Source organism: Giraffa tippelskirchi, chromosome 2 (assembly GCF_054371585.1).
Source record: "Giraffa tippelskirchi isolate mGirTip1 chromosome 2, T2T-mGirTip1v1.2.pri, whole genome shotgun sequence".
In the NCBI taxonomy this organism is placed as follows: Eukaryota; Metazoa; Chordata; class Mammalia; order Artiodactyla; family Giraffidae; genus Giraffa; species Giraffa tippelskirchi.
Genome location: NC_137276.1, coordinates 107,700,956 through 107,727,027, shown reverse-complemented (window position 1 = coordinate 107,727,027; position 26,072 = coordinate 107,700,956). Strand labels below are relative to the sequence as shown.

Genomic DNA, 26,072 nt, shown 5'->3' with positions numbered 1-26,072 from the left:
CACGGCTTCTTTGTCTAAGATAAAACCCGAATTAGGCCTCATTTCTCTTTCCAATTTAAGAGGTATTTTTCCAGCCCTGTCATTTGAAAACATATAAAATAAAGACAAAAACTACCATTTATTACTATGAACCAGACACATTATGTACATCCCTTGGGAAAAAAAAAAAAAGAGAGAACTTTTATACAGAATGGAAATGCTCTGTTACTACAAAAGCCAAAGGCCTGGCATAACGGAACCTCAGTCCCCACCTCCCGGCTTCCACAATTAGCAACACAAGATCCATCCTGCCTTCTCTGTCTCCCAACTTCTCCCTCCATCAGGGTTATCTGAAAGCTCATTTTAGAAATCATATTATTTCATGCATGTATTTCAGCGTGGATCTCTAAAATGTAAGATCTCTTAGGGTTTAAGATAAGCCCCAGTGATACTGTCACATGCAAAGAAAACTGACAATTTCCCTTATTATTTCTCAGATGTCAGATATCTATCTTTAGGGCATGTTTTGAGGACCATAAGTAATATGTCTTCTCTGACAAATAAATGGCAAGGAACGCAAAGGGGATGAAAAAAATGGATAGAAAGAGGCCAAGGGTGACAGCAAGTAAATGCACCCTGTGGATCCTGACTTGAAAACAAGTGTGTGTATATATAGTGTGTGTGTAAGAAAGAGAGAATGTTCCCCTTTTCTCGCCACTTATTTGTCTTCAATTCTTAAAGCAAGCTTTAATGGTGGGGACTGTTATTCCTATCTCGCAGATACTAAGGTCCAGAGAGGGGAGGAACCCTTCTCCCAAGGTCACATAGCAAGTGAGCAGGGATGAAAACGAAGGGTGACTGCCAGTCCAGCAGCAAGTGATGGTCAGAGGGAGGGAGCGGGGAGGAGCTGGTGGCTCAGTGTGATAAACTGTCTCAGATGATGGAGACCAGGGGTGGGGGAGGCCAGGAATCACAGATGCACTCGGGAGGTAGCACACACCATGCTAAGCCTCCTGGAGCTGTGACAGGGTGAGTCTGGGGCGAATGCAGAGAGAGGCCCCAAACACCAACCTCGTTGCAGAGCCTGCAAGGCCGGGAGGAACCCGCCGAGGAAAAGCCTCCAGCCTGGGCATCAGGACCTGACTCTGTTCCTTCTCTAAAAAACTGTGCACCCCAGGCAAGTCTCCCAACATCTCTAGTCTCCGACATCTCATCCTCAGAGTGGACAACACCAGCTCCACCTGCTTCATGGTGTTGGGGGGTTCCCTTGGGCAGCCTCTGCCCCAAGCCCCACATGTTGGAATGACCCCACGGGTGGGCTTCCTTCTCCCTGAGAGGGACATTCACCACACGGACCTGACACCAGCCCTCCTGGTTTACCAGCCAAGCTTCTCGTGGACTCGGATCATGGGCCAATGCCTTACCCTCTTCAATGCATACCTTCCTCATCTGCTACGTAGGGAAGATACACAGCCTCTGTAGAACACTTCCCAAGACTTCTGGGATGCGTTAAGCGTGATCCAAATGTGTGCCAGGCAGGTACCAGCCCCATTTACAGATGCGAAAACTGAGGCCCAAGATCATACAAGCAGCATGGGACACTGGTGGAGGCAAACCCATTCTGCTGAAACCTGGGCCATGGGAAAAGCAACCCGGGCAGGGGGTGGGACGGTGACTTGAGGCTGGTGTTCTGAAGCACATCACCTCCCTAGCATCACCTTCTCTGGGGTCCAACACACAGGAGGCCTTCGATAAACATCTGTTAGGTGAGAGCATTTGAGAGGCACTGAGTTAATACAATCAAACGCAGAGCAAGATCTGCTGGGGGAGCAGAAAGACATCTAAGCCCCTCCAGTCACCTGTTGCTGGTGGCAGGGGACGCAGTGATGTTCACAACACACATGAAACTAAAGGCAGACAGGACATGTCTGTGAAAGAGGGCCGGCCGGGAGGGTCGGGTGGACCACAGGAGCAGGGGCATGGGCTGGGGCTGCAGGGAAGGTGCGACCCCTCGCTCTGCCCCATGCACACTCCAGACCAGCGATCCCATGGGGCTTAGGGCACCGCGACCACATTCAGAGAGCCTGCGGAGCCCAGGAAACGTGGGGCCAGCTGAAGCTGGAATGTGTTTACAACCATGTGGCTGACATCCCTGCAGTCCCTGAATAATGGCCCACTCACTCCAGTATTCCTGCCTGGAGAATCCCATGGACAGAGGAGCCTGGTGGGCTATAGTCCATAGGGTTGCAAAGAATCGGACATGACTGAGCAACTGAACACACCCCACAGATTTTTGTTGTTGTTGTTTAGTCGCTAAGTTGAGTCTTTATCATCCCATGGACTGTAGTCTGCCAGGCTCCTCTGTCCATGGGATTCTCCAGGCAAGAACACTGGAGTGGGTAGCCATTTCCTTCTCCAGGGATCTTCCTGACCCAGGGATCAAACCCGAATCTACGACATTGGCAGGCGGATTCTTTATCGCTGAGCCACCTGGGAAGCCCATGCCCCTGAGAGATACCCTCCCCCTAACCCCAGGAACCTGTGAATACCGCCCTACAGACTGTGCAGGTGTGCTTAGATCAAGGCTCCTGAGACGATCCTGGACGATGTTGGTGGGCCTAAGTGAAATCACACAGTCACCAGGGAGGTGGGGTGAGGGCTAACAACACACAGAGGAGAAAGTGATGCAAAGTGTGTGGGGCAGACATGGACTAGAGGATACTGGCCTTGAAGACTGGAGGGCTGTGGCCACAAGCGGAGATCCGCCGGCAGCCCTGGATGTGGGAAGAGGCAGGGAATGGATGCTCCTCCAGGGCCTCTGCCAACACCTTGACTCTGACCCCAGTGAAGCTCATTTAGGACTTTCAGCCTCCAGGACTGTGAAAGAATACATTTCTGTTCTTTTTGGTTATTCTGTTTGTGGCGATCTGCTACAGAAGACCCAGGGATCTGGCACACCTTGACCTTCATTCTGAGATGGCTGGGATCTCTTTTGCAGGTGACAGGAGTCCTTTAGAGAGGTGGACCATAAAGAAGGCTGAGCGCCGAAGAACTGATGCCTTGGAACTGTGGTGTTGGAGAAGACTCTTGAGAGTCCATTGGATTGCAAGGAGGTCAAACCAGTCAATCCTAAAGGAAATAAACCCTGAATATTCATTGGAAGGATTGATGCTGAAGCTGAAGCTCCAATACTTTGGCCACCTGATGCGAAGAGCTGACTCAATGGAAAAGATCCTGATGCTGGGAAAGACTGAGGGCAAGAGGAGATGGGGCCGACAGAGGATGAGGTGGTTGGATGGCATCATCAACTCAATGGATATGAGTCTGAGCAAACTCCAGGAGATGGTGAAGGACAGGGAACCCTGGTGTGCTGTAGTCCATGGGGTTGCAAAGAGTGGGACACGACCGAGCGATTGAATAACAATGAGGAGTCCTTGATGCTATGTGAAGTGTGGAGTGCATACAGGACTGGGATAAAGCTTCAGGACTGGACCAGGGAAGGACAGGTTGAAGAGAGGAGACACTGATGGCTCGGAGGGTCAAAGGCTGCGACTCCCCCACCTCCCATAAGAGCTGCTCTGGGTGTGGGGCAGGGAGGTGAAGAGGCTGGAGGGAACAGTCCGCAGTTGGAGGAATCCCGTCCTGGTTGGGGATGTTCACCAGCAGGACTCGGCCACCCAGGCGCTGTAAACCCCTCCCTCCTCGGGCTCAGTGGGATCTCAGGGCCTATTTCCCACCCAGTTGGCAGCCGCCTTCTCCCCACGAAACCCATTTGTCACGGCCGAGCCACTCAGCACTCTTGTCATCTCTCTGGGTTACTCTGTGTTTTTTTTCACTTCTGGTGTCTCCACTTCTGATCCACTGTTATAAATAATGGGTCACAGGCAACTGAAAATGCAGAAAGTGATGATCTAAAAGAATGAGAAATGTGCTGAGACCGGGCTGGAGGTGAGGATGTTTCCCAAGGTTTCGAATCTGCTCTCCTTCTTGAGCTCTAACCCCACTGAGAGGCAGCTCGTGACCCAGAGCCCAGTGTTCCCCTCGCAGGGCTCTGCTGCATCAGAACTCTGAGTGTGGTCCCAGGGGATCCACCCAGGGGTCAGAGCTCCTGGGTGTCCTGGGGCAGGGAAGGGTGCAAAAGGGAAGGTGCTGGGGAGGACCTGGGGCCCTGGGGACCTGCCACGGGGAGCCTGGTCCCAACATGCAGCCTCTCCCACCATGTTTCAAAGCAGATGAAGAAGGTGGGGGTTGGGCAAGGGCAAAAGACAAGAAGAAACCACGTGAAAGTGAGACCTAGGACCCGGAGGCGGGAAGGACCCCTCCCTCCAGCCCAGGTCAGACCTCAGCAGACATGGGAAGCAAGCATCTGGTTCATCATCACTTCCTGGTAAGAATGAATAGGGGATCTGGGAATCTGAGGGGTCAAGGGAAGCTGTGCCTTTCAGCCTTTTCCAGAGAAGGGTCCAGGCTTTCCGGGCTGTATTTGGAGAAAGTCTTCAAGGAGGTAATTAGGTTAAAATGAGGCAACTGTATATGAGTTTCCTGAGGCTATTGTATTAATTGGCCAAGAAGATCATTTGGGTTTTTCTGTACAATGATGTGAAAAACCAAAGGAAATTTTTGGTCCACCCAATAACAAGATACCACAAAAGGGCAGCTTAAACCCACAGAAGTTCATCCTCAGCTCTGGAGACTGGAGTCTGCAGTGGAGATGGCGGTGGGTTTGGGTCCTTCTGAAAACTCTCAGGGAGGGTCCATCCTGACTCTCTCCAGTTCGGCAGTGGCCAGCACCCCGGGGCTCCTTGCCTTGTGGAAGCATCAGCCCAGGCTTTGCCTCCGCCATCTGTATTCTGAACGGGCACACCTCCCCCTTCTTCAAGGACAGTCACATCCAGCCCTGCCTCATCTCATCTTGGTTACATCAGCAAAGAACCTATTTCCAAACATAGTCCATTCACAGGTTGTTGGGGGGGGTGGTCAGAACATGGGCATATCTTTTTTTGGGGACACAATTCACCAAAAACAGTGGGAACCCCCAGGAACAAGGCAAGACGAGGTGACAACGTGGCAGACAGGAACCGGCCAGAGGAACCTGGGCCATCACACAGACCCCCTGGGAGCAACGGCGATCACATCGAGATGGGAGGTGGGGAAGGAAAGCTGCTGAACCGAGCTGGCTGTGGAGCATGGGGGAGCTGACAAGCGTCCATGTACAGTAGAGAGAGGCCTTCCTTCTTCCCTTCATTGCCCCCTGAATTTCCTTTTTATTGTTTGAAATTTCATTAGAAAAATTGGGCATACAACGTTATGTGCTGCCTGGATGGGAGGGGAGTCGGGAGGAGAATGGATACATGTATGTGTATGACTGAGTCACTTGGCTGTTCACCTGAAACTATCACAACATTGTTAATCAGCTATACTCCAAAACAAAATAAAAAGTAAGAAAAATGGTTTTCCTGCGAGAAAACAAATGTCTCTGGGCATGGGCAATGGTAGCCTCGGGTGGGTCCAACCCCACTGTCCAGCTTCTTATCCAGTCAGAGGCCAGCATCCACCACCTGGAGAAAACCCCCGAGGGCCTCCCCTACGGCTGCTACAAGTGCCTCCAAAGATCGGGGTTTCTGCTCAGTGCCACTGGACTTTCAGGGGTGCTTGTCCCCGAGGTAACATAGGCCGGGCAGTGTCTCCCAGGCCACACTGAGACCCACATTGTCCCAGGTCGCACGGCACCCATGTCACCCAGCATGTGGAGGTTGTGTGGCCCAAGCAGCCTCTGTTGGAGAAGACTCTTGAGAGTCCCTTGGACTGCAAGGAGATCCAACCAGTCCATCCTAAAGGAGATCAGTCCTGGGTGTTCATTGGAAGGATTGATGTTGAAGCTGAAACTCCAATACTTTGGCCACCTCATGCAAAGAGTTGACTCATTGGAAAAGACCCTGATGCTGGGAAGGATTGAGGGCAGGAGGAGAAGGGGACGACAGAGGATGAGATGGTTGGATGGCATCACCGACTCGATGGACATGAGTTTGGGTAAACTCCGGGAGTTGGTGATGGACAGGGAGACCCGGTGTGTTGCGATTCATGGGGTCGCAAAGAGTCAGACACGACAGAGCGACTGAACTGAACTGAACACTGTTCTTAGAGTCTGATGCTCAGGGCTCACGGCACTTGGTTGAAAGCCGATACCCCCATGGCTCCTTCTTCCAGAAGCCAAGCCTGGTGTTGCAGAGCAGGGTGGGAGCTGGAGGGGTCACCGCAGGGCTGGAGACGGAGTCAGAGACCCCAGACCCAGAGAGGGCCCTGGTTACAGCACCAACACAAGAGACCCAGGGTCCTCCATCCCGAGGAGGCCCTGGGCTTTGGGGAAGGGACTAGGAGGAGAGCGACTGTGCACAAGATGAATCGGGAAAAGCAGGGTGTGGGGCTCCGCACTCCATCACGTTCCGGGGGGAAACGTGGGGGCACAGGGAGCAGGGGTCAGGTGGAAGCAGGTGTCGACATGTCCATAGTTCAGAACATCAGCTGCATCCAGCAGTACATGAAGCCCACACCCTCCAGACTTATTTACCAAAGCCCACAGACTCGGACCCCGATGATCAGAGCTTAACGCCCTAGGCACCTGGGATGGGCAGACGAGTCTCGCGCTGAGAAGGGCCGCCCTCGGCCTCTGCCCACCCACAGGGCTGCTGCTCCTCCGTCACCCAGGCATCACCTGCACAGGTGTGTCCTCTCCACTCCCTGAGGCTGTGACCCGTCTCATCCACCTTTTCTGTCAGTGCCACTCAGCACTGCTTCAAGAAACATTCCTGGAGGAAATTCACTGCTTCTACACGTTTCCCCATTATACCTTGGCCACCAGAAATGCCCTCCACACCCTCGTTCCTTGGAACATTCTGTGCGTCTCTGCCCAGAGGGCACAGATGCCATCTCTCATCTCTGCTCTTTGTGGCTCAGCCTTCAAAACACCACATGCAGAATCGGTCTCCCATACACGCTGGACCACGGCTGCACATCCTGGCGGCTCCAGGGGGCGTCTTGGGCCATCCCTGGAGTCACGTGTTTCAGTGCTCCTTGTATTTGCTCCCAGTTTTCGATTTTTTTGTTATTAACAGTGACGGTAAGACATTTGAGGCTTACATAAGAAGCTTCATTGAGAGATTTTTTTAGAGTATGTATGACCATTAATTTTGAGTCTTTAAGCACTGCCCATCTCTCAACTTTTCCCCATGTGAAGCCTACATAACACAAGTCTGAGCGAAAACACCTTGGGGGCTGCTCCCCAAAGCACACTGGAACTGGGGCGTGCAGCAGACAGGCTTCAGACCAGCCTCCAGCCACACCCGGCTGCTGCTGCTGCTGACAGCCAGCCTTACGTAACAAGGAACAACGCTCTGCGTGAGCTGCTTTTGCAAATGTAAACTGCAGGTGGAGAGATTATTGAAGATCGCTAGATGATCATGTCAAATGCACGGCCTCTTTTTCTGTGATTTGTAACGCTATGAAAAGTAAAAACAACAACAAAAAATCCCCAAGGCAGAAGCTGTGAGGATAAAGGCAGCCTGAGTCACAGGGCTCCGCTAACTGTTCTGCTTACAGAATGAATCAATGTGACGTGCGGCCGGCCTCAGGGATGCCTGAGTCCCCTGGACAGCGCCCGGGTACCCGGAGCCTGCGGTTAGGTGTGGTGATGGGAGGGCAGTGGCTGCTTTGCCTTGTGGCTGTGTTCTATCTGGGCTAAACCAAGGAGGATCTGCCTGTGACAAATGGTCCTAACTCCCACCATCCACAGGTGGGCTCTGACTTTGTCTCCCTGAAGCTCCCCTACCCTGCACCCCTACAGGGCCAGGCAGTTCTCCCAGGCTGCACACGAGGGGCTGAGGGGCTGGGCAGGGGGGTACAGCCAGTGGACAAAGGACAGACGGCGAGAGTCCCCAGGCTACAGGGGCCAGTGACTGGCCAAGCACGCCCCACACACGGCTTGCTTCCACATAAAGGCTTCTTCCACCTGTAAAATTACTGTTAAGTGCTTGTGAGTATCTCTACAACCCCTTCCAGCAGAATAAGTGAACCAGAGGCCTAGAAACCCTAATGCGGCTGGAGCATGTGCAGACAGGCAGGCTGCCCCACGTCACTACCCGGGCTGGTGTTCCTGATGCATCAAAGCCGAGAGCCTGCGCTGGGGGGTCATGTCCCCCCTTCCCACCCTCACTCCTCACTGCAGTCCCCACAGAAACAGTGGGAGGAGAAATGAAAGGCATTCCCAGTCTTGTCTTTCCTGGGAAGAATGGGGGAAGGAGTGTGGGCTGGGGGCCAATCTGGGGAACACAGTCACCAGTGTCATTGAGTGGGACGTACCCGTGGAGGTGGCCCGGCCTTTCGTTCCACAGAGCATGCCTGGACACGGCCCTGGGCCTGGAATGATGGGGAGATGCACAAGGCCAGGGGTCTCGGGAAGGCTCCTCCAACAAGACACAGAGATCTGGCAACTCAAATCCATGACATGGATAAATAAAAATAAAAACAACATGACCTTACACAGCACACACCACATGCCACCCTATTTCAGCACAGGACATACACACTTGAATTTCATCACAGCCACCCTGTGTGGTGGACGCTGGCTTCCCCCCACCACACAGATGAAGACACTGAGGCACGTAACCTGCCTGCACACTCATGGGTGCAAACGCACACAAACTGCACCCCTCCCTGAATTGATGCTCTTGACACTGATGTCATGCTGCCAGTAAATGGACTGAGTGTAATTGCATCGGAAAAGCATCTGTCTTCCCTGAACAGTTTACTCTCATCCCCGCCTGCAATACATCACACTTCATGGACCACATTGCAAACACCCGCCTGAGATGAATACAACCAGGTCTGGAAAACAGGAGGACTATGGGAACACAACGTTTTCCAGAAGACACAATAATGCACCATTGCAACAGACCTACTCTTTGCAAACTGAGGAGAGAAGAGTGGAAATGATTCAGGTTTACAAGATAGCAGGCAGATTCATTGATGAATAAATGGATCAGCAAGATGTGGTCCATCCACACAGGGCAATCTGACTCAGTCTTAAAGAGGAAGGGCATTCTGACACCTGGCACAACTTGGATTAGCCTTAAGGATGTGATGCGCAGGGAAAGAAGCCAGCCATAAAAGGACAAATACTATATGACACCCTCTTCTACAGGAGGTCCCCAGAGAAGTCAGATTCACAGAGACAGAAGACAGAGTGGTTGGTGCCAGGGTCTGTGGAAGGGGACAGAAAGGCCGTGTTTAGTGGGGACAGAGTTTCATTTGGGGAAATGAGAAAGTTCTGGAGATGGATGGTGGGGATGGTTGCACAACAATGTGAATGAATTAATGCCTCTGAACTGTACACGTAAAATGGTGAAGTTGGTAACACTGTATGTTATGTGTGTTTTACTACAATTTTTAAAAATTAAAAAAAAATATTAGGCAGGGAATCTGAACCCAAATGAACAGAACACTCTGGGTCTTCTTTAATCATGTCTAGACTGAGTTAAAAAGCAGAGACATCACTCTTCCAACAATGGTCTATATAGTCAAAGCTATGGTTTTTCCAGTAGTCATGTATGGATGTGAGAGTTGGACCATATAGAAGGCTGAGCGCTGAAGAATTGATGCTTTCAAACTCTGGTGTCAGTGAAGACTATTGAGAGTCCCTTGGATTGCAAGGAGATCAAACCAGTCAATCCTAAAGGAAATCAACCGTGAACATTCATTGGCGGGTCGGATGCTGAAGGTGAAGCTCCAATACTTTGGCCATCTGATGCTAAGAGCTGACTCACCAGAAAAGACTCTGATGCTGGGAAAGACTGAGGGCAGGAGGAGAAGAGGGTGACAGAGGATGAGATGACTGGATGACATCACCAACTCAATGGACATGAGTTTGAGCAAGCTCCGCAAGTTGGTGATGGACAGGGAAGCCTGGCGTGCTGCAATCCACGGGGTCACAAAGAGTCAGGCAGAACTTGGCAACTGAGCAACAACAGACAGAGTTAAGGTGCTGAAAGTTTCTGTTTAGGCAAAAGTTCCCATTGGGTGAAGAGCTCTGGGAGTCGTGAAGGAGATGTAGTACCTGGTGGAGGTGATGGAGCTGGTGCAGGGGACAAGCAGGCAGGAGTAGGGTCAAGGCACGTAATCACACCATCGACTGCAGATATTACTTTTTTGAGACTGAAGATGCTTGGTGCCACCTCCAAGGCAGCTGAATGCACTGTGCAGTGACCCACAGCACAGCTGTAAACTGGTGCCCAGGGAGACATGCGTGCACTTTTGAAACTCCTGAAGCTGTATCTTCAGGTGTGCATGGTCTTAGGATACATTTTTCTCAGAAAGATTCACAACTCTGGAAATGCAAATAGCCACAAAAGCATGAGGAAGCAGCCTGGTGAGCCGAGTAAGAGGCTCCATGTCAAGGCCTTTTGAGCTGGGCCACTAACGTGCCCCTTCCATTGGCCATGAGCCATCCCCGCCTGGAGCCCAGGCCTCTGCCCCACCCAGGCAAGGGCTATGGAGGCCCTCTTCCATCTCATGGCCTGTCTGTCCCGAGTGGCGAGAGGTGGAGATGGAGCATGGAGAAACCCTTCAGTGGGGTGGGACTGGGCTACCTTATCACGAGGACACCTGAGGTCCCTCTTGAGTCTTCTGGGGACCCTCTTAGACCTTCTTGCCAAAGTCCGCTCCCCCAGGCCCCAGGAGTGCAGCCTGACAATCGCAGACAGTAAACCCAGGACAGGGGTGCAGGGTCCCAGCCTGTAGTGAATATAGGCTACCTGTCCACCCAGCTCCCGCTGCACACAGCCTGGCTGGTGTCTGGGCCCCCATAGCTGGCACAGGGCTCAGCATCCTGGAGGGATCCCTTTCATCTCTCATCTGCACGTTGGTTCTGACAGGGCGCTCTGCCTGGTCTCTTCTTCCCTGATGCCCAGGGCTGCATTCTGCATGTTTCTGAGGCCAAGCAGCCCCTCAGCCCACAAGGGCTCTAGCAAGACCACTGGTGCCCTCGCTCAGGGCTTGAGGTAGCCCTGCTGCCAACAGGCATCGCCTCTGCCAGGCTGGAGAAGGAGGTGCCTGGGCAGTGGGCCCCGGGGTTTCAGGGCCTGGGCACTGCCCCCTCTTTGTGATTATTTGTCGCAGTGGGCTCACAGACATGAAACTGAGGACACCGAGGCACTGCCAGGCTCCTCCCAGAGTCTCCAAGGGGATCGGTACCGGGCACAGGGAGGGGTTCCAGGGGACAAGATGCACTCACTGAGCCTCTGCAGGGGCTAGCTCTGCCCTGGGCTCCATATGGGTGCTGTTCAGAGCCATCCGCATCACCCCATGGGGGGCGGGGTGCCAACATTGCACCCACCTCATCGAGGAGAAGGTGACCTCCCTGGGGGCTTCCCCTGGCAGAGCCAGGCACTGAGATGCTGTGTCCAGCACCATGGCCTACGCCCAACACATAGGTGACTGTGGAGAACAGCCCTGCCCCTGCACTCAGCCTACAAGGTCTGCACATCATTATCCATCAACCCCGATGGCATTAGCGGGGTTCAGGCCCCCAGCCAACCCCCTCCCAGGGCCTCCAGGTGTCAGAAAGTGTCTGGCTTAAGAGGCTCCGACCACAGCCCGTGGGAAGGAGGAAGGAGACCTGCTGCATCCTGGGTCCCCCGTGACCTCGGGCTAGAACGTGTGAGACTGTGAGGTCGTGTTCAGGAGCACCCGGTATGGCCCCTCAGGAGTCAGGCGGCTGCACTCTAGTGGCTGATCTATTTGGTGAAGAGAGACTGAAAATGGAGATATGTCAATGTTCACAGCCCAGCTGGAGACACAGGGTCATCGTGGGCAAGGGGCAGGGTCTCTGCCCCATGATGACCAGAGCTGCCTCCATTTACACTGAAACCCCAAGAGGGTGTGGAATGACCCTCTTTCTCCAGCTTCCTTGGCTGCAATTCAATATCCTTTTAAGGCTCTTACATTATGAACATTTAAAGGAAGATAAATGCCTTTGCTGGGACTTCGGAGGGTGACCAAGGGGAGCCGCCGTCCACCTGGTGGTGATGCGAGGAGCCAGACAGCAGCAAAGCTCAGAGAACTGCAGAGGGTCTTTCGGACGTTCCCTGTACAGATGAGCTAAGACCCTGCCGATGGGCAGGGAAGGGAGGCTCTGAGTGAGGGGCAAGCCAAGCACACATCTGAGGGTGAAAGGGACTCTCCACTGGGCTTGGTCTGGTGGCCAGACAGACATCCCAGGAGGGGAAACATTTCATGAGCCAAGAAAGGACCAGGCCTTGCCAGGCTGACCACACTGGACAAGACTGTGGCAGGGGCATCCTTCAACAAACAGAGGACAGGATTGCCCTGAAGATGAGCAGCCAGCCTGAAAGGCCAAAGCCTATGTCTGTGCCAAAGGCAGGGGAGGCTGACGTCCTTGGAAGGAGCAGGGCTGGAGCAGGACAGGGGGACACGGGCAGCCTGTGGCAGGGCAGGCACAGCCAGGGCCCCCAGAGCAGGGAGGAGGGCCTGAGCCCCAGGGAAACCTCTGGGGAGGGGACAGCGGGCCTTTCCCTGAAGGTCCACGGGGGCTCCCTGGCTCCCGAGGAATCCATGGCAGGGCCCGGGGCCCAAGTGGCAACAGAGCCAGGTTGAGAGGAAGGCAGCACATGGAGAGGAGCCCCAGCAGATGAGGGCTTAGCTCCGGTGGGGAAACAGGGAGCAGTCACAGCGGGGGATGGGGGGGACCCAACCACAACCAGCCGTCGGGAACTGGGAACAGCCTTCTGCTGCCATTTCAACAACTTTCCAGGGCTCTCTCTGCTCTTCCTTCCAGGTTTTGCTCATTTGTTTCAGAGCACAAACAACCGAGCAGAACTCGAGCGGCTGATGCCTATTAAGACCTGGATTCCAGCTACAGAGCAAGGTGGAGACGCAGCTCAGAGTGGCTGGGGGTGGTCCTGCAGAGAGCGCCTGGTGAGGGGCTGTCTCACCGTGGGGGTGGGGCAGGAGGTGCTGCTAGACAGGCGATGTACCAATGGTCCCTTTCAGCACCACTTACGATGGTCCCCAGAAGGACTGGCCTTGCCCAGATGAGGCTTCTCACTAAGCCCAAGCCCAGGGCCAGGGATCCCACAAAGGCCTCACTCTGCCTCCTTCAGAAGGTGGGCAAACCCATGCCCAGACATGCCACCAGGCAGGAGTCCCTCAAGCTCCCTGATGTCAGTGGCATCATCTGTCATGCCCCAAGCAACCCAGCCAAGCCCAACCCTCCTCCGGAGGCGGGTGGGAGAACGGAGCAAGTTCTGAGGTGGGGGAAGCCTCGGAGAGAAACAGCAAGCCCTCTGGGTGGGGATAAGATGCATAAGCTCTAGAGGGGAGTCCTGACAGCCAGGTTCCTTGCTCCCTGGGTTTGGGGACACGGCACCCACTCCCTCCTCCTTCACCTGGTGCCAAGAGGTGCCAGGTCCCACCTGTGCCCCTGACAAGTGGCGGAGCAGGAGATGTGGACAGGTGTGCGGAGATGCAGCTGGCTGTGTGAGGCTGCTGCCCTGGCCATTTGGCAGTCGCAGGCTGGGTCCTCCTGAGGCTGCCCAGCCTGGGAGAAGGGCCCCTTCCCCACCAGGCTGGTCTTCCCTAAGGAAGGAAGCCTCTTCATGGAAACTCGCATGTAGCCGGCATCAGCCCTTTCCTCCAGCTGGGTCCTGCTGTGTCCTGTCCCTCACTGGGCACCCTGCAATAGCAGCAGTTCAGTCTGTCCCTCCGGGGGGAAGCAGGGTGGGGGAGGGTGCACAAAGGGGCCATGGCTTGGTGGGCCTCACTGAGCGCCATGAATGCCCCATTCACACTGGACTCCAGCCCTCAGAAAGGAGCAGCTGCTCAGTGAACACTTTGGATAACTAAGTGATTTGCTCTGTCTACTTTGATTCCTGCAACAAGCAGGACGACAAGTGTCCCCACATGGCAGTGGAGAAATGGTGACTGAGGGTCAGGGAACTAATCCGGATCTGAGGGGCTGGAAGTGGTGGCCCTGAGGAGGGACTGGATCCCTGCATACCTCTTAGTTGTCTTGGAGGCCGCTTCAGGGTACCACCAGGAAGGACCCAGACCCGGGAAGATTAGCCGCATCTGCGCCCCCCACCAAGCCTCCTACACACAACCTCTGCAGGAAAAGCCCGCAGATGGAACACAGAAACTTCAAGGGGACCCCAGATCCCTGTGGCAGCCCTGCACTGGGTACCTGGGTGGGTGATGTGACGAGTGTGCTCGAGTCTCCTTCATACCAAGGAAGCAGTGAGCCAGTCACCGGGGCGCCACTTTCCTCTAAGAACACCTGGAACACCTACAGCATTATCCCTATGGTGGTACATCCTCAGAGGGGACGCTGGCTGGCCATCCCTTCAGACAACTTTAGATCTGCCCCCCCAGGCCATGCTGGAGCAGATACTGTCTGAGAAGCCGCTCCTCTGAATGTTACCTTCTTCCTCCCCTTTGGGGCCCTCTCTGGGGAGAACGGGAAGGACCAGGAGCTGGAGAACTGGAGGGACGGAGTGCAGAAACAACATGGGAGCCGCTGAGGGACGACGGGGCGGACAGAACAACACAAGCGCCAGAAGCAGCTCCTGCCTCCCCGCCTGCCTCCCCAGGCTCTCCCCTCAAGAGTAAGAAAGGAGAAGGGATGGATAAAAGGGAGACAGTACATGACGGCATGCTGGGAACTTTCGGAATTAATCCAGCACCTGGGACTTTAAGAAACCACAGCCACTGAAAGCGTTGATGTAGGAGCTCTCAGCCCAGGATTTAAAGTCCCAATTGAGCTGCTGGGTGTCAGTGTGAGGTAGGCTGGGGGTTAGGACTTTTAGCACACACTCGGAACCCCAGATGATCCAGCTCTCCCCCAGGGCTAAAGGTGCAGCCAGGAGCCCTCCCCCAAGCCCCCCAGCGCCAGCAGCAAAGGCAGAGGACACAGAGCAAGGTCAAGAAGCAGTGACAGTGATGGCCGAGGTCCGAGGACCACAGTCTGCCTCCTCTCATTTGTATCAAAGGGCATGGACCAACCACGAGAACATCACACCTGCTGTGTTCCAGAGGGTTCCAGGCACTCAGTCTATGGCCTCTTTCACTGTTCACAACAGTCTACAAAGACGATGCTCTTGTCCCACCTTACTGGCCTGGAGGCCAGCTCAGAAGAGCTCAGGGTTAGGTGCCCAGGATGACAGAAAGCGGTGGAGCTGGCACTCCACATCAGATCAGGCTGCTCCTGAACACAGGTGCTCATGGTCTCCCAGGGCCACCTGCTCGGCTGCTTTTGTGGAGATCACCAGAACCTCAAGTATCTCAGCAGCAAAATGTCCCCAAGGACAGCTGAGTCAAGCCCACCACTCAGCGCTCCCCTCCCTCAGGAGCCTGTCTTCCACTTGGCACCCACATCCTGTTGGACTTCTCCAGGAAGCCTTTAGGACATTCTTGGGAGGGAACTGTCACTTCTGATGCTGACAGCATCTCATCTCACCTCTTTCAAAACATAAAAGGGGTTGAGCTTGATAATTCTCCTCTGTTGGGACAGAAAAAGTGTGTGCGTTTGTGTGTATGTGTGCAACTTTGCCTGTGTGTGTGCATTCGTGTGTCTTTGTGCTTGTGTGCACTTGTGTGTGCGCTTGTGTGTATGTCTGCCTGTGTGTGTATGTGTGTCTATATGTGATGCATGCATGTGTGCGCTTGTGTGTATGTATGCATGTCTGCCTGTGTGTTTGCACTTGTGTGTCTATATGTGGTGTGTGCATGTGTGTGCACCTGTGTATGTGTGTGCCCACATTTTATGTGCACACGTGTGTGTCCGTGTGTGCATGTCTGTGTACACGTGTCCATGCTGGAGCATGGGAATATTCAGTGGAGGACCCTTTCTCCCTCTGGGGAGGCTGTTAAATTCCTGTGCAGTCACAGATGCCCAGTCCTAGAAGCCAGGGGACGTGGGGGAGTCCTGTGCCTGGTGACCACTTGCCCTCGCTTCAGAGCCCCTGCTCCCCGTTATCTGGTTCCATTGAAGCGCGCTACAGGGAGGGAAGGGGAGCCCACACTTCTCCTTTATTGGGATCAAGCAGGGGATGGGGCGAGAGTGAGGCTGCTGGCAGAGGGTATCTGAGAACCCCAGACACCCAAGCCCTGGCGCCTACTCTGTGCCCGGCTGGGGCATCTCCGCTTGCTTCCCTGCTCTGGGTGCGCCTTGAGAAGAGCAAAGTGAACGGTGGCGGATGCACGGCTTCCCTGAAGTGTCCAGCTGGGGTCAGGGAGCATTTCTCTCACTGTGGCCTTCCTCTCCCCCACCCCGCAGGACCTCAGAGGGAGCTTAGAGAAGCGTCCTCCAAGCCAGCTCTCTTTTTGTCCCTCTCTGCCAATCAGAAACAGGAGATGCTCTAAATGCAGAGCTGGTCCGGAGGGTCATCGTGTCTCTCTCCGCAGTCCCCAGGAGGTGGAGCAGCCCCGGGTCACCCCCTCCAGGCTCAGGGCTGCCCACCTGCTGGGATGGGGAACCGAAGGGGTGGAGGATGACAGCCCCTGCCGTGCCAGCCTCCACCGACACCCGCCCCAACCTGCTCCCCGCTAGGCAGGAAGCGGTGCCCGGCCCCCGCAGGGGCTTCGAGCTCCAGGCACCTCCCGCCCCCCACCCCCTTCCGGGGTGTCCGTCCCGCGGGTCTGCCCACCGGCTCCTGGGGGCGACTGTTCCAGGGTCCTTCCACCGGAAATGAAAGGCTTAATGGACCAGCTTCGGAACGTCGGAACTCAGCCTAATCAGATTTGTTACAAAGAAAGCTCTGACCAAGGAAAGGAAAAAATACTCCCCTTGCGGTCGCCCCTTTCCACGGGGCCGCGCGTGGGGACACCTGCCCCGTGGAGCCCCACCGCCCCCGGCCCAAGTTGTCAGAGGCCGCAGCCGCCTCCGCGGATGCGCGGGCGCTGGACCGCAGACCCTTCCCCCGCCGGCACCCCCTGGCCGGCCCCCACCCGCCTCCGCGACCCCGCGCGGTCACCAGGGAGGAGCTGCCGGCGGGCGGGCACCGCGAGGGGCGCGCGGGGAGGGCGCCCGCAGCCCGGCGGGGGAGGTTGGGGAGGGGGCTACCTTCTGAATGCGTCCATCGATGTCCAAGTAGATGGCCTTGGGCCGGTAGCTCGAGGAGCCTGTTCCCATCTTGCCGAGCGCTGCACTTGGACTTTTTACTGTACTTTCTCGACGCCAGCCGCCGCGGGGAGGGCGGGGCGTGGGAGGAGGGGGCGGTCGGCGGGCGGACGCGGGGGCCAGCCAACCAGCGCGCCGCCGGGCGGGGCCGCGAGCTCAGCTCCTCCTCCTCCACCTCCCCTCCTTTTCCTTCCCACCCCCTTTCTCCTCTCTCCCTGGTTTATACTCCGTTCTCCTCCCCTCGCACTTTAAGGCACGCCCCCTCATCTTCCTTTTGACTCCAGCCGCCTTGGGAATCAGGGCCAAGTGGGCAGCCGGTCTCCGAGTGCCCTCTGGACAGGTGCTCATAGTGAGTGACTCCCTCTGACTGCAAAGCTAGTCGCTTGCCCACGTGACCAGATTCCCATAGCGACCCCCTCTGGCTGCAGGGCTGGTCACCTCCCTACAAAGACAGTGCTCCATTAGGACTCTTTTGCTGCAGGTGGATGCTCTATCATCAATCAGCAAGCACCTGGCTGGCATGGGGCCCTAAGCTATTTGTGACCCAAGCACCACTTAAGCCTGGGGGAATCCCCTGGGTCCATCTCTCCCTGCTGTGAGAGCCATCCTTATTTAATTTCAGTAGGAAATGGGAAAAGTTCCTTCTCCTTCAGGTACCTCCTTCCCCTAAGTTTGTGTACACCCTCGAGAGTGAAGGCCTCTTCCAGCTGCACCCAGAGCTGAAATGGCAATTTTATTTCTGTCCTCGTGTAGCCACCCGCTATTTGCTGGCTTCAGCACTGTTCTGGTCGCCACCCCCCGTGTTAATTGCTACAGGGAGTGTGGGGGAAAGAAGGGAAGGATTACAGGCAGCTCTTGACCTGCAGATCCCAGTGGTGACTGCCTCTGCGGCTTCCCAGTTCTCTTGGGGGTGGGAACAAGTTTGGGGGAGGGCGGTGATGCTGAAGGGCTTTCAGTGCCTGTTGCTTTTGGAAGCCAGTGTAAAACCCAGACAGAGAATGCAATTATTGTTTCATTTTAAGAGAATTCCAAGCCACTGCTTTCCATCTGTTGAATGTCTGGGGTTTGCTTACTGAGAGAGTGTCTGGGGCACATCGTCTCCCTCCTCCCTGCTGGTCTGCCCGGGCTAGGCTGATCACGGCCACGACCAGTGGTCTTTGCTTTTCCTTTCCTGGCCATCTGGCCTTCACCTAGTGGATGGTCACTGGCTTTCCAGACTCCTCCTGGTGGTCTAGGGAGTTGGCCAGGCTGGAGCCCTGTGTAGCATGGGGTCATCATCTTCAGATTTGGATGGTCCAGCATATGTCACTTCATGTCCCCTTCCTGCTCTGGGATGAGGTGGGAGGGCCAACTGGCTCTCAAGGAATGATGATGGTTTTGCTCTTGCCTCCAGTGCAGTAACAGGACCATGTCAGAGCCTGGGCACGACAAAGTTTGCTTTATACGTGGCTGAGGACGAGAGGAGGAACTAGGAGGCTTTGGGTTGGAGGGTCAACCCTGCTGGGTGGTCACGGCCGGCCACCTGACTCACAATTGTGAAATGTATCAGATCCTCTGGAGGAGGGTATGGTAACCCACTCCAGTATTCTTGCCTGGAGAATCCCATGGACAGAGGAGCCTGATGGGCTACAGTCCATGGATTTGCACAGAGTCAGACATGACTGAAGCGACTAAGCATGCACGCATGCATCCCCAAAGATTGGAGTGAGTGCTGTTATTACAGCTCAGTTTTGTTGTCAAACGTTCTGATGTTCTCTGGGTTTATCTGGAGACTGATCTGCGGAGCTATTGTGCTGCCTGGCGTGGAAATCTCACCGCCCAGCAGATGGCTCATTAGCCCAGTATTTATCTATCCTCCATGTCTTACTGTCATCTGACCTTGCTCACCCAGACCATATTCTTCTAGCGCCCAAAGGCTGGATGCAGCTCTGCAGGGTCATAAGCACTGATCAGAGGTTGAGGTCCTATGACGGTGCACCCCGCACCACTGGCGGTGGGGGGTCCTTACACTGCCTGGCTGATTCTACATTCAGAATAATAATTGCCCCATAAGTATCTGACTGACTAGACTGCTGTCCAGTTACTCCATCCCTGAGCCAGCAGACCCTGCCTTTCCTCTGCCCCCCCGGGAGCCGAGGTTCCTTCATCTATCAGTGCTGCCCTTGCTGTGTGTGGGCACTGATTGAGGCCCTGAGCATTCGGTGGAAAATATACAGAAATCCCGGGCCTGGAGTAGCTGACGTCTTAATGGGAAACAGAGGAGACGGTGTAAATAAATGCAACATGTGGCATGTTGGATAATAACTAGTACAAAGGAGAACGTCACGTGGGGAAGGGGCGTGCTGTGGATTGTGCAGAGCTGACACTGGGAGGGTGGCTGGGCAGGAGCACACAGGCTTAGAGAGGGAGCAGGGGATCCATTTCCATCAAAGGAAAGAGCCTTCCAGCAAAGGGAGCAGCCCCAGGCAGAAGGCCCCTCCCACAGGAGTGAAGGGTGGGGGTGATGGAGCGGGGCCTGCAGGGGGTGTGGGGTCAGAGAGCTAGGAGGTGGCAGGCCCCTGGCTGGGCCATACCAGGGGCGTGGTTTCACTCTCTTGTATGGAGCCACGCTGGAGGCTGAGCAGAGGAGGTAGGTGGTCCTCTTGGGTTTAGCTGCTGCTGGGTGGAGATGCCCTGACAGGAAGGACCAAGGGGAGACCATAATCTTTGGAAGAATGGCAGTGGTTTGGGCCACGGGGATGCGAAGTGGTTGGATACTTTTTTATTTTTATTTATTTATTTTTAATTGTACTGGGTCTTCATTGCCACGCACAGGCTTCCTCTAGTTTTCCTCTAGTTGCAGCTAGCAGGGGCCACTCCTTTTGCCGTGTGTGGGCTTCTCATTGCGGTGGCTTCCCTTGTTGTGGAGCACAGGCTCAGGGGGTGTAGGCTCGATAGTTGTGGTCCACGGGCTTAGTTGCTCCGCAGCACGTGCAATCTTTCCAGACCAGGAATTGAACCCATGTCCCCTCCACTGGCAGCTGGATTTTTATCCACTGAGCTGCCAGGGAAGTCCTGAGAAGTGGTTGGATTCTGCATTCAATTTGGAGATCTTTTCACACTTTCATTAAGGCTCAGTGCGTACGCTGACATTATATCTGTGTTATGTCCCCCTTTCCTTCCGTAAAAATGGGATTCTACCTAAATTCATGGTCTTCCACCCTGCATGGCCCCTGGGGTAAGGGTCCAGGAGCTAGCCCTCCCCTCTGCATGCACCGCATCTGTCCCGGGGTATTCTTGACCTCTATTCCTGATCCTGGCTTGACCACCAAAATTGCAGTCAATGAAAGTTCCCAGAATCAAGGTAAAGCCCAAGGAAGCCACCTGCCTCTGCCAAGTTGTCCGGGGGCTGGGATGAGGAGCGGGGGTGGAGCAGGAGGCCTGGGGGGGGTCTCCTGGGAACTTGGCCACTGAGTTCAGAGTCCTGGGGGAGCCACAGGGAGGGACATTTCCAACTGTCTGGGTGTCAGATCATGCCTGAATCTCCCAGTGATGGGGCAGAAGTCAAGGAGCTCATAGAGGTGCAAAGCCAGCCCCTCGGGGGGCTCCAGCCTCCATCTCCGGCCCCCGAGTGTGATGAAACATCTTGTAGTGGCATCCAGCTTGCACAGGGCCCATCCTTGTATGCAGAAAGTGTTAGTCACTCAGTTGTGTCCAACTCTTGGTGACCCCATGGACTGCCAGGCTCCTCTGTCCTAGGATTTCCTAGGCAAGAATACTGGAGCCGGTTGCCATTGTATGCAGAGCTCACCCCTAATTGTCATAAGAACCTCATCAAAAAAAGAACTTCAAGTTAAGGTATCAGAGATGCACTACAGATTAGAAGGGCCAAGACAGTGGCCTGAGGAGCTGGTTGCTGGTCCCAGGGTCCCACACCAGCCCTTCATCCCCAGCAAGAGGGAGCTGAGCCACAGTGAGGAGAAAGTTGAGGGTCTTCCCTGTCCCCCCAGGGAAGGTGACCTTCAACAAGGATGCAGAGGTGGAGAAGGAAGTTCGGAGTCCTCAGGAAAAGTCCAGAGTGGGTAGCTGTCAGTGGGAGGAGGCATCTGTCTAGCGTGGCCAGGCCAGATCAAGCAGTGCCCCAGACTGGGTGGACCAGTGGGTCAGCGTGCTGCTGCTGGAACAAGCGCAAAGGGCAGCCTTTGCCTATTCTCTCTTGGCTCTAACTGGTGTTTTTAATGACTATTCTGAAAATAATCCAACCACTTCCTGTGCCGATTCTTCTGACCTGGGCGTGTGGGGACCACAAAGTGAATTTGTGAAACAAGCAACATGCATTAGTGCTTACTGCATACAAGGGGTTGGAGCACATTAAAGGGGGTCTGGAAGCACTGAGGGAGAGGACTACCATCAACCAACGGGTCAGGGGTAAGATGCTTTACTTCCCAGGTGGCGCCGTGGTAAAGAATCCACCTCCCAATGCAGGAGATGAAGGAGACTCGGTTTCAATCCCTGGGTTGGGAAGATCCCTTGGAGAAGGAAATGGCAACCCACTCCAGTATTCTTGCCTGGAGAATTCCATGGACAGAGGAGCTTGGCAGGCTACAGTCCAGGGGATCGCAAAGAGTCGGACACAACTGAGCGAGCACACACACACACACACACAAACACACACAGAGGATTCTTTACATTCTGAAAGTTTTGCTCCTTGGAGGAATCAGCCTGCTTTCTGCCTGTATAACAAATGAACCCCACCCCACCCCCCCATAACTGCTCTCACCTTCTGGGAAAACCATCTGCCAGGAGGCACCTAGAGTGAGAGAAAGGATATGCCCTTTGGCCTGTCTGTCCCAAGCTTTTGTGCACAGGCAGTGTCAGTTTTAGTGGTACAATATTTGATTTATGCACGTATCGACTTACTTCTTTTTATGGCTTTGTTAATTACAAAATTATTACTACTTGTAAATATTTCAAGTGACACAAGAGAGAAGGTGCAGCCCCACCAGGTTAGAAGGTGGAGATCCACCCCTTCACAATGGTCATCCCAGGGGGTTGTGGAGACACAGGTGCCCTCACCTGCTCTTACCTGTTATCTTGTTGCCTATGAGCTGGGCACTGAGATTTTCCTCATTGATTTCCACTGGCTCCTTATAGACAAAGAGTAGTAACCCTTTGACTATCGTATATTTTATAGATATTTTCTACAAGCTTTTCTCTTCATTTGCAATATCTTCCTAATGTGGCTTTACATGTTTAAGTAATCAAAACTCTTCTGCTTTTCCTGCTGGCTTTCTGGACTTCTTGTCAGCTTAGAAAGGAGGTATCTATTATAATAGAAAGATTAAAAAAAGAAATAAAGATGTGACCTGAATCTGCAAAGATCGGGACAGCTAATTAAATTGTGGCACATTTACCAGAGGGAATATCAAGGCTGACAATGATGCCAAGTTTGTAGAGGCCGAGGGAAGTTACGGCCCCGCCAGTGTCAGCGCAGGATCTGCAGAGGCGGCGGGTCAGGACACACTGGCCCTTCATTCCAGGCCCGAACTGTTTGTTGGCACGCATCCCATGCCCAGTGCTGCAGGCCTGGCTGTGGACAGAACCGGCTCCTACTCTGTGGGGTTCACATGCCATGTTAAGCTCTGTGAAACCTAGCAGAGAGTTGAACCGATTCAGGAAGAGAATGTGAAATGGTTTGCTTAGGGTGGTAGGGTTCTAAGCATTTTTTTTTTTAAAGCGTTTTTCAAATGCTGTGATGATATTTTTCCCATAAAAAAAGGAACACAGGAAGAGTTAAAGGGTAAGTCGTGTGCAAGGGGCAGTGTCCTCCTGCTTTCGTAGAAGTGGCTGGATGGGGAGGAACAGGTCTTCCTCATGGGTGTGGTGCCGGGAGCCCTCGGGGCCCAGTCAGACACTCAGGTCTGCTTACTCGGTGGTGCAGAGTCACCCTGCTTTTCAGGGTCCTCAGGTGGCCTCCCCAGTCACCTTTCATGGACAGTGACTGCCTTGGTGGGTCAAGGTGTTCTTCCATCCTCTTTTGTCCATTTTAGTGGCCTCCTACTTGGCCCCCTGCCTCCCCTCTCTCCCCCATCCTTCCTGAGTGTGGGTTTCTGGATCTTTCTATCGGACCCGCCTGCCCCCATCAGTTCCCTGGCTGGCCTCCTTGGGGATGTCCCGCCCCTTCCAGTGTGGCATACCGGACATCTACCGTCTGTCCTGCCCTCCTCCACCCACATCCCCCAAAGACACCAGACACTCTGCTGTAACGTCTGTGACTTTGCTCCTCGTTTCAGCCAAGAGTGTCCCTCCCTCTGTCCTCCCCAGATCAGCTCTTACTTACCATCCATTCAGGTGTCACGTACACCTTCTTCCTGAACCCCTGGAGCTCCTCCCTGGGGTCCCTGAACCCCAGGATCCTCTGTGATCCCTGCCGTGCAGCCCTGGGTAATTTGCATGTCCTCACGAGCCTGCCTCCTTGTTGACCAAAAAGAGTGACAACCCCTGGCCCGAGGCATTCTGAAGATTGATGGGAGCATATGATAACAGGAGAGCAACCGTTAGCCCAGGCCTGGCGAGTCCGCCAGGTCTGGCCCATCGTCAGAACTTGGGGCTGTCTCGTTCCCTGAGGAGGAGCAGCACTGCTATAACCCTGGCTCCCCCGTGCCCTGTTCCTGCTGCCATCTGCCCACTAAATGATGCCCTTCTGGGGGAAAGAGGGGATTATGGGGACCTTCAGCAGGGTGCCCCTCCCCCTGGAGCCGAGTGGACATCGAACAGTCTTCAGGGGGTGAATGCCTTTCTGTGACCTGGCAGGCCAGGTCTTCTTTAAAAAACTGGTGGCCTGTGTTGAAATTTTGACCTTGGCTTAATTAGCATAAAAAGAGGTACTGAGAGCCAACCATGCATTCCCGGCTGAAACGGTTTTCTGAGGAGGAAAGGGCTGCCTCAGGCTGACCCCAGGAGGCCTCTGCCCCATGCAGCTGCCTCTGGAACCTGGAGCCCCATGCAGCCCACATGGGCAGGGGGCGACCCCAGCAGTTGGCTCTGCAGCCCTGGGGACCTGGCTCAGCACTGGAGTCCAGACCCACCCCAGGAACAAGAGTGGCCTCTGGGGCCGGGGCGTGGAGTCTGAGCCCTTCCTGTCCCCTCTCAAGGGGACAGACCTCTTGCCACCTCTAACCTGTCTCTCCCGCAGGACCGCGGCTGCTGTCAAACTTCCAGCCCTCTAATTGATCTTCCACTTGCAAGATTTTGAGTGACCCTGGCTGGCCCCTCAGGTCACTCACCTGGTAAGGGCTGCCAGGCACTGGTATTGGGGAGTGACTGACACATGCCCTGGGGGACTCACGCCCTTTTGCTGCACTAGGACCCTGGCTCTCTCTAGACCACACATTCCCTGTGCTCAGAGCTCTTCCTGGTGCACAGGCCCCAACTGAGAGAGGAATGGAGTGACATCATCAGAGCTGAAGATACTCCAAGTAGGATGATGTGGGGTGAGGTGGGGGTTTGCATACTTTAGGTCCAAACACCTGCGATGATGGGGCTTCCCATGTAGCTCAGCTGGTAAAAAATCTGCCTGCAATGCAGCAGACCCCAGTTCGATTCCTGGGTCAGGAAGATCCCCTGGAGAAGGGAAAGGCTACCCATGGCAGTATTCTGGCCTGGAGAATTCCATGAACTGTGTAGTCCATGGTGTTGAACAGAGTTGGAAACTACTGAGCAACTTTCACTTTCACTTGTGACGATGCTAAGACCTGCCACTGGGAGAGGCTGCTTACCACCTCACTCCTGTGAGAATCTTATTCTCTCATCACCCCAGTTCTCTGGTGAATAGGTATGGCCGCCCGCCAGACACCAGCCCGACAAGTTGGTTTCTTTTTGCGTGGGCCTCCGGGTGGGTATCAGAGTCTGTTCTCATCCAGGGGTCTCAAGGTGACTGCCCTGGCAACTTTAGGAACCTAAGTCCATACTCAGCTGATTCACTCACTCAAATGACCTCCTGGCTCGACTTGACTCAATAGTAAGCCTGCCTTTGTGAGTAGATTTCACTGCAAACTGATGATCTCAGTTCCAGAAATAGGACACAACAGCCTAATTCGTATGCAGACCTGTACATGGTTATCTGTAGCAGCAAACACATGTAGATCCCAGTGTTCCGACTTCACTGCAAGCTGTTTGCAAGGAGGACACTGTCCCATTTATTTTGGGTGGCTTCCACAATGCCTAGGAAAGCTTTAAAATTACTCCAAATGCTAGTTTAGGGACCAGAGCTGGTATATCCTTCAGGGGAAGAAACTCCTCTGTAAACTCAGAGTTGGATGGGGGCCATGCCTCTTGTAAATCTGTGACTAATTTCCTAAGCAGCCACCTGTCCGATCAGCAGGAAGTCCCTATCCTGTGTCCTGAGAGTGTCCTTCTCCCTCCCTGGTGTCCCAAACCTCAAGGGTTTACCAAGGTCAAAGGGAGGGGCCTCTGTCTTTCCCTAAGGGAGAGGGCAGGGCATCATTGGCCCATTTCTTCTGTTGTTTCCTGCTGAAGCCAGCGAACGAACAGACCAAGAGTGCCCCTCCTCTGGCGTGTGAGAGAGGTTAGACTTGGAAAGTTACAGAATGGAAGAGAGAGTCCTTAACAGTAGAGAATTTCTGCTGTTGTTGTTGTTGTTGTTAGTTTTTCTTTCTTAGCAGTTGAGCCGTGACTGACATTTTCTCATTTAAATACTTTGGGTCTGAGAGCCATGACATGTGGATGATCCTCTGAGCATCTTCCTGATGGCAGCTTCTGGGAGGCCAGCTGTCAGCCATGTCCCCTCCGAAGGGGTCCGCTGTCTGTGTATCCTTCAGCCCACAGCTCTATGACTGCATCCCTCTTACACTCTGCTCTCTTTTGATCTAGTTCTGTAAACTCCATCTAACCCGGGGCTTCACCTCTT

At 54.3% G+C, this 26,072-nt stretch overlaps 1 protein-coding gene and 1 long non-coding RNA gene across 4 annotated transcripts in view; both read right to left on the bottom strand.

Moving 5' to 3' along the window:
• Window positions 1-17,232, bottom strand: part of PDE9A (phosphodiesterase 9A) — a 106,697-nt gene extending 89,465 nt beyond the window's left edge. For all 3 annotated transcript variants that reach the window (XM_081574233.1, XM_081574234.1, XM_081574235.1), the window contains exon 1: window positions 17,108-17,232. In XM_081574233.1, the coding sequence (XP_081430359.1) occupies window positions 17,108-17,176 (69 nt within the window). In that variant the 5' untranslated portion in view covers window positions 17,177-17,232. The remainder of the gene's footprint in view (window positions 1-17,107) is intronic.
• A 2,684-nt stretch (window positions 17,233-19,916) lies between these two features.
• On the bottom strand, window positions 19,917-23,593 carry LOC145539887 (uncharacterized). The gene is made up of 4 exons (XR_014078028.1): window positions 23,484-23,593; window positions 22,230-22,290; window positions 21,924-21,953; window positions 19,917-20,956 (listed from the first exon to the last, which is right to left on the bottom strand). It is a non-coding gene; the product is annotated as an uncharacterized LOC145539887 (long non-coding RNA).
• Window positions 23,594-26,072: the final 2,479 nt, after the last annotated feature.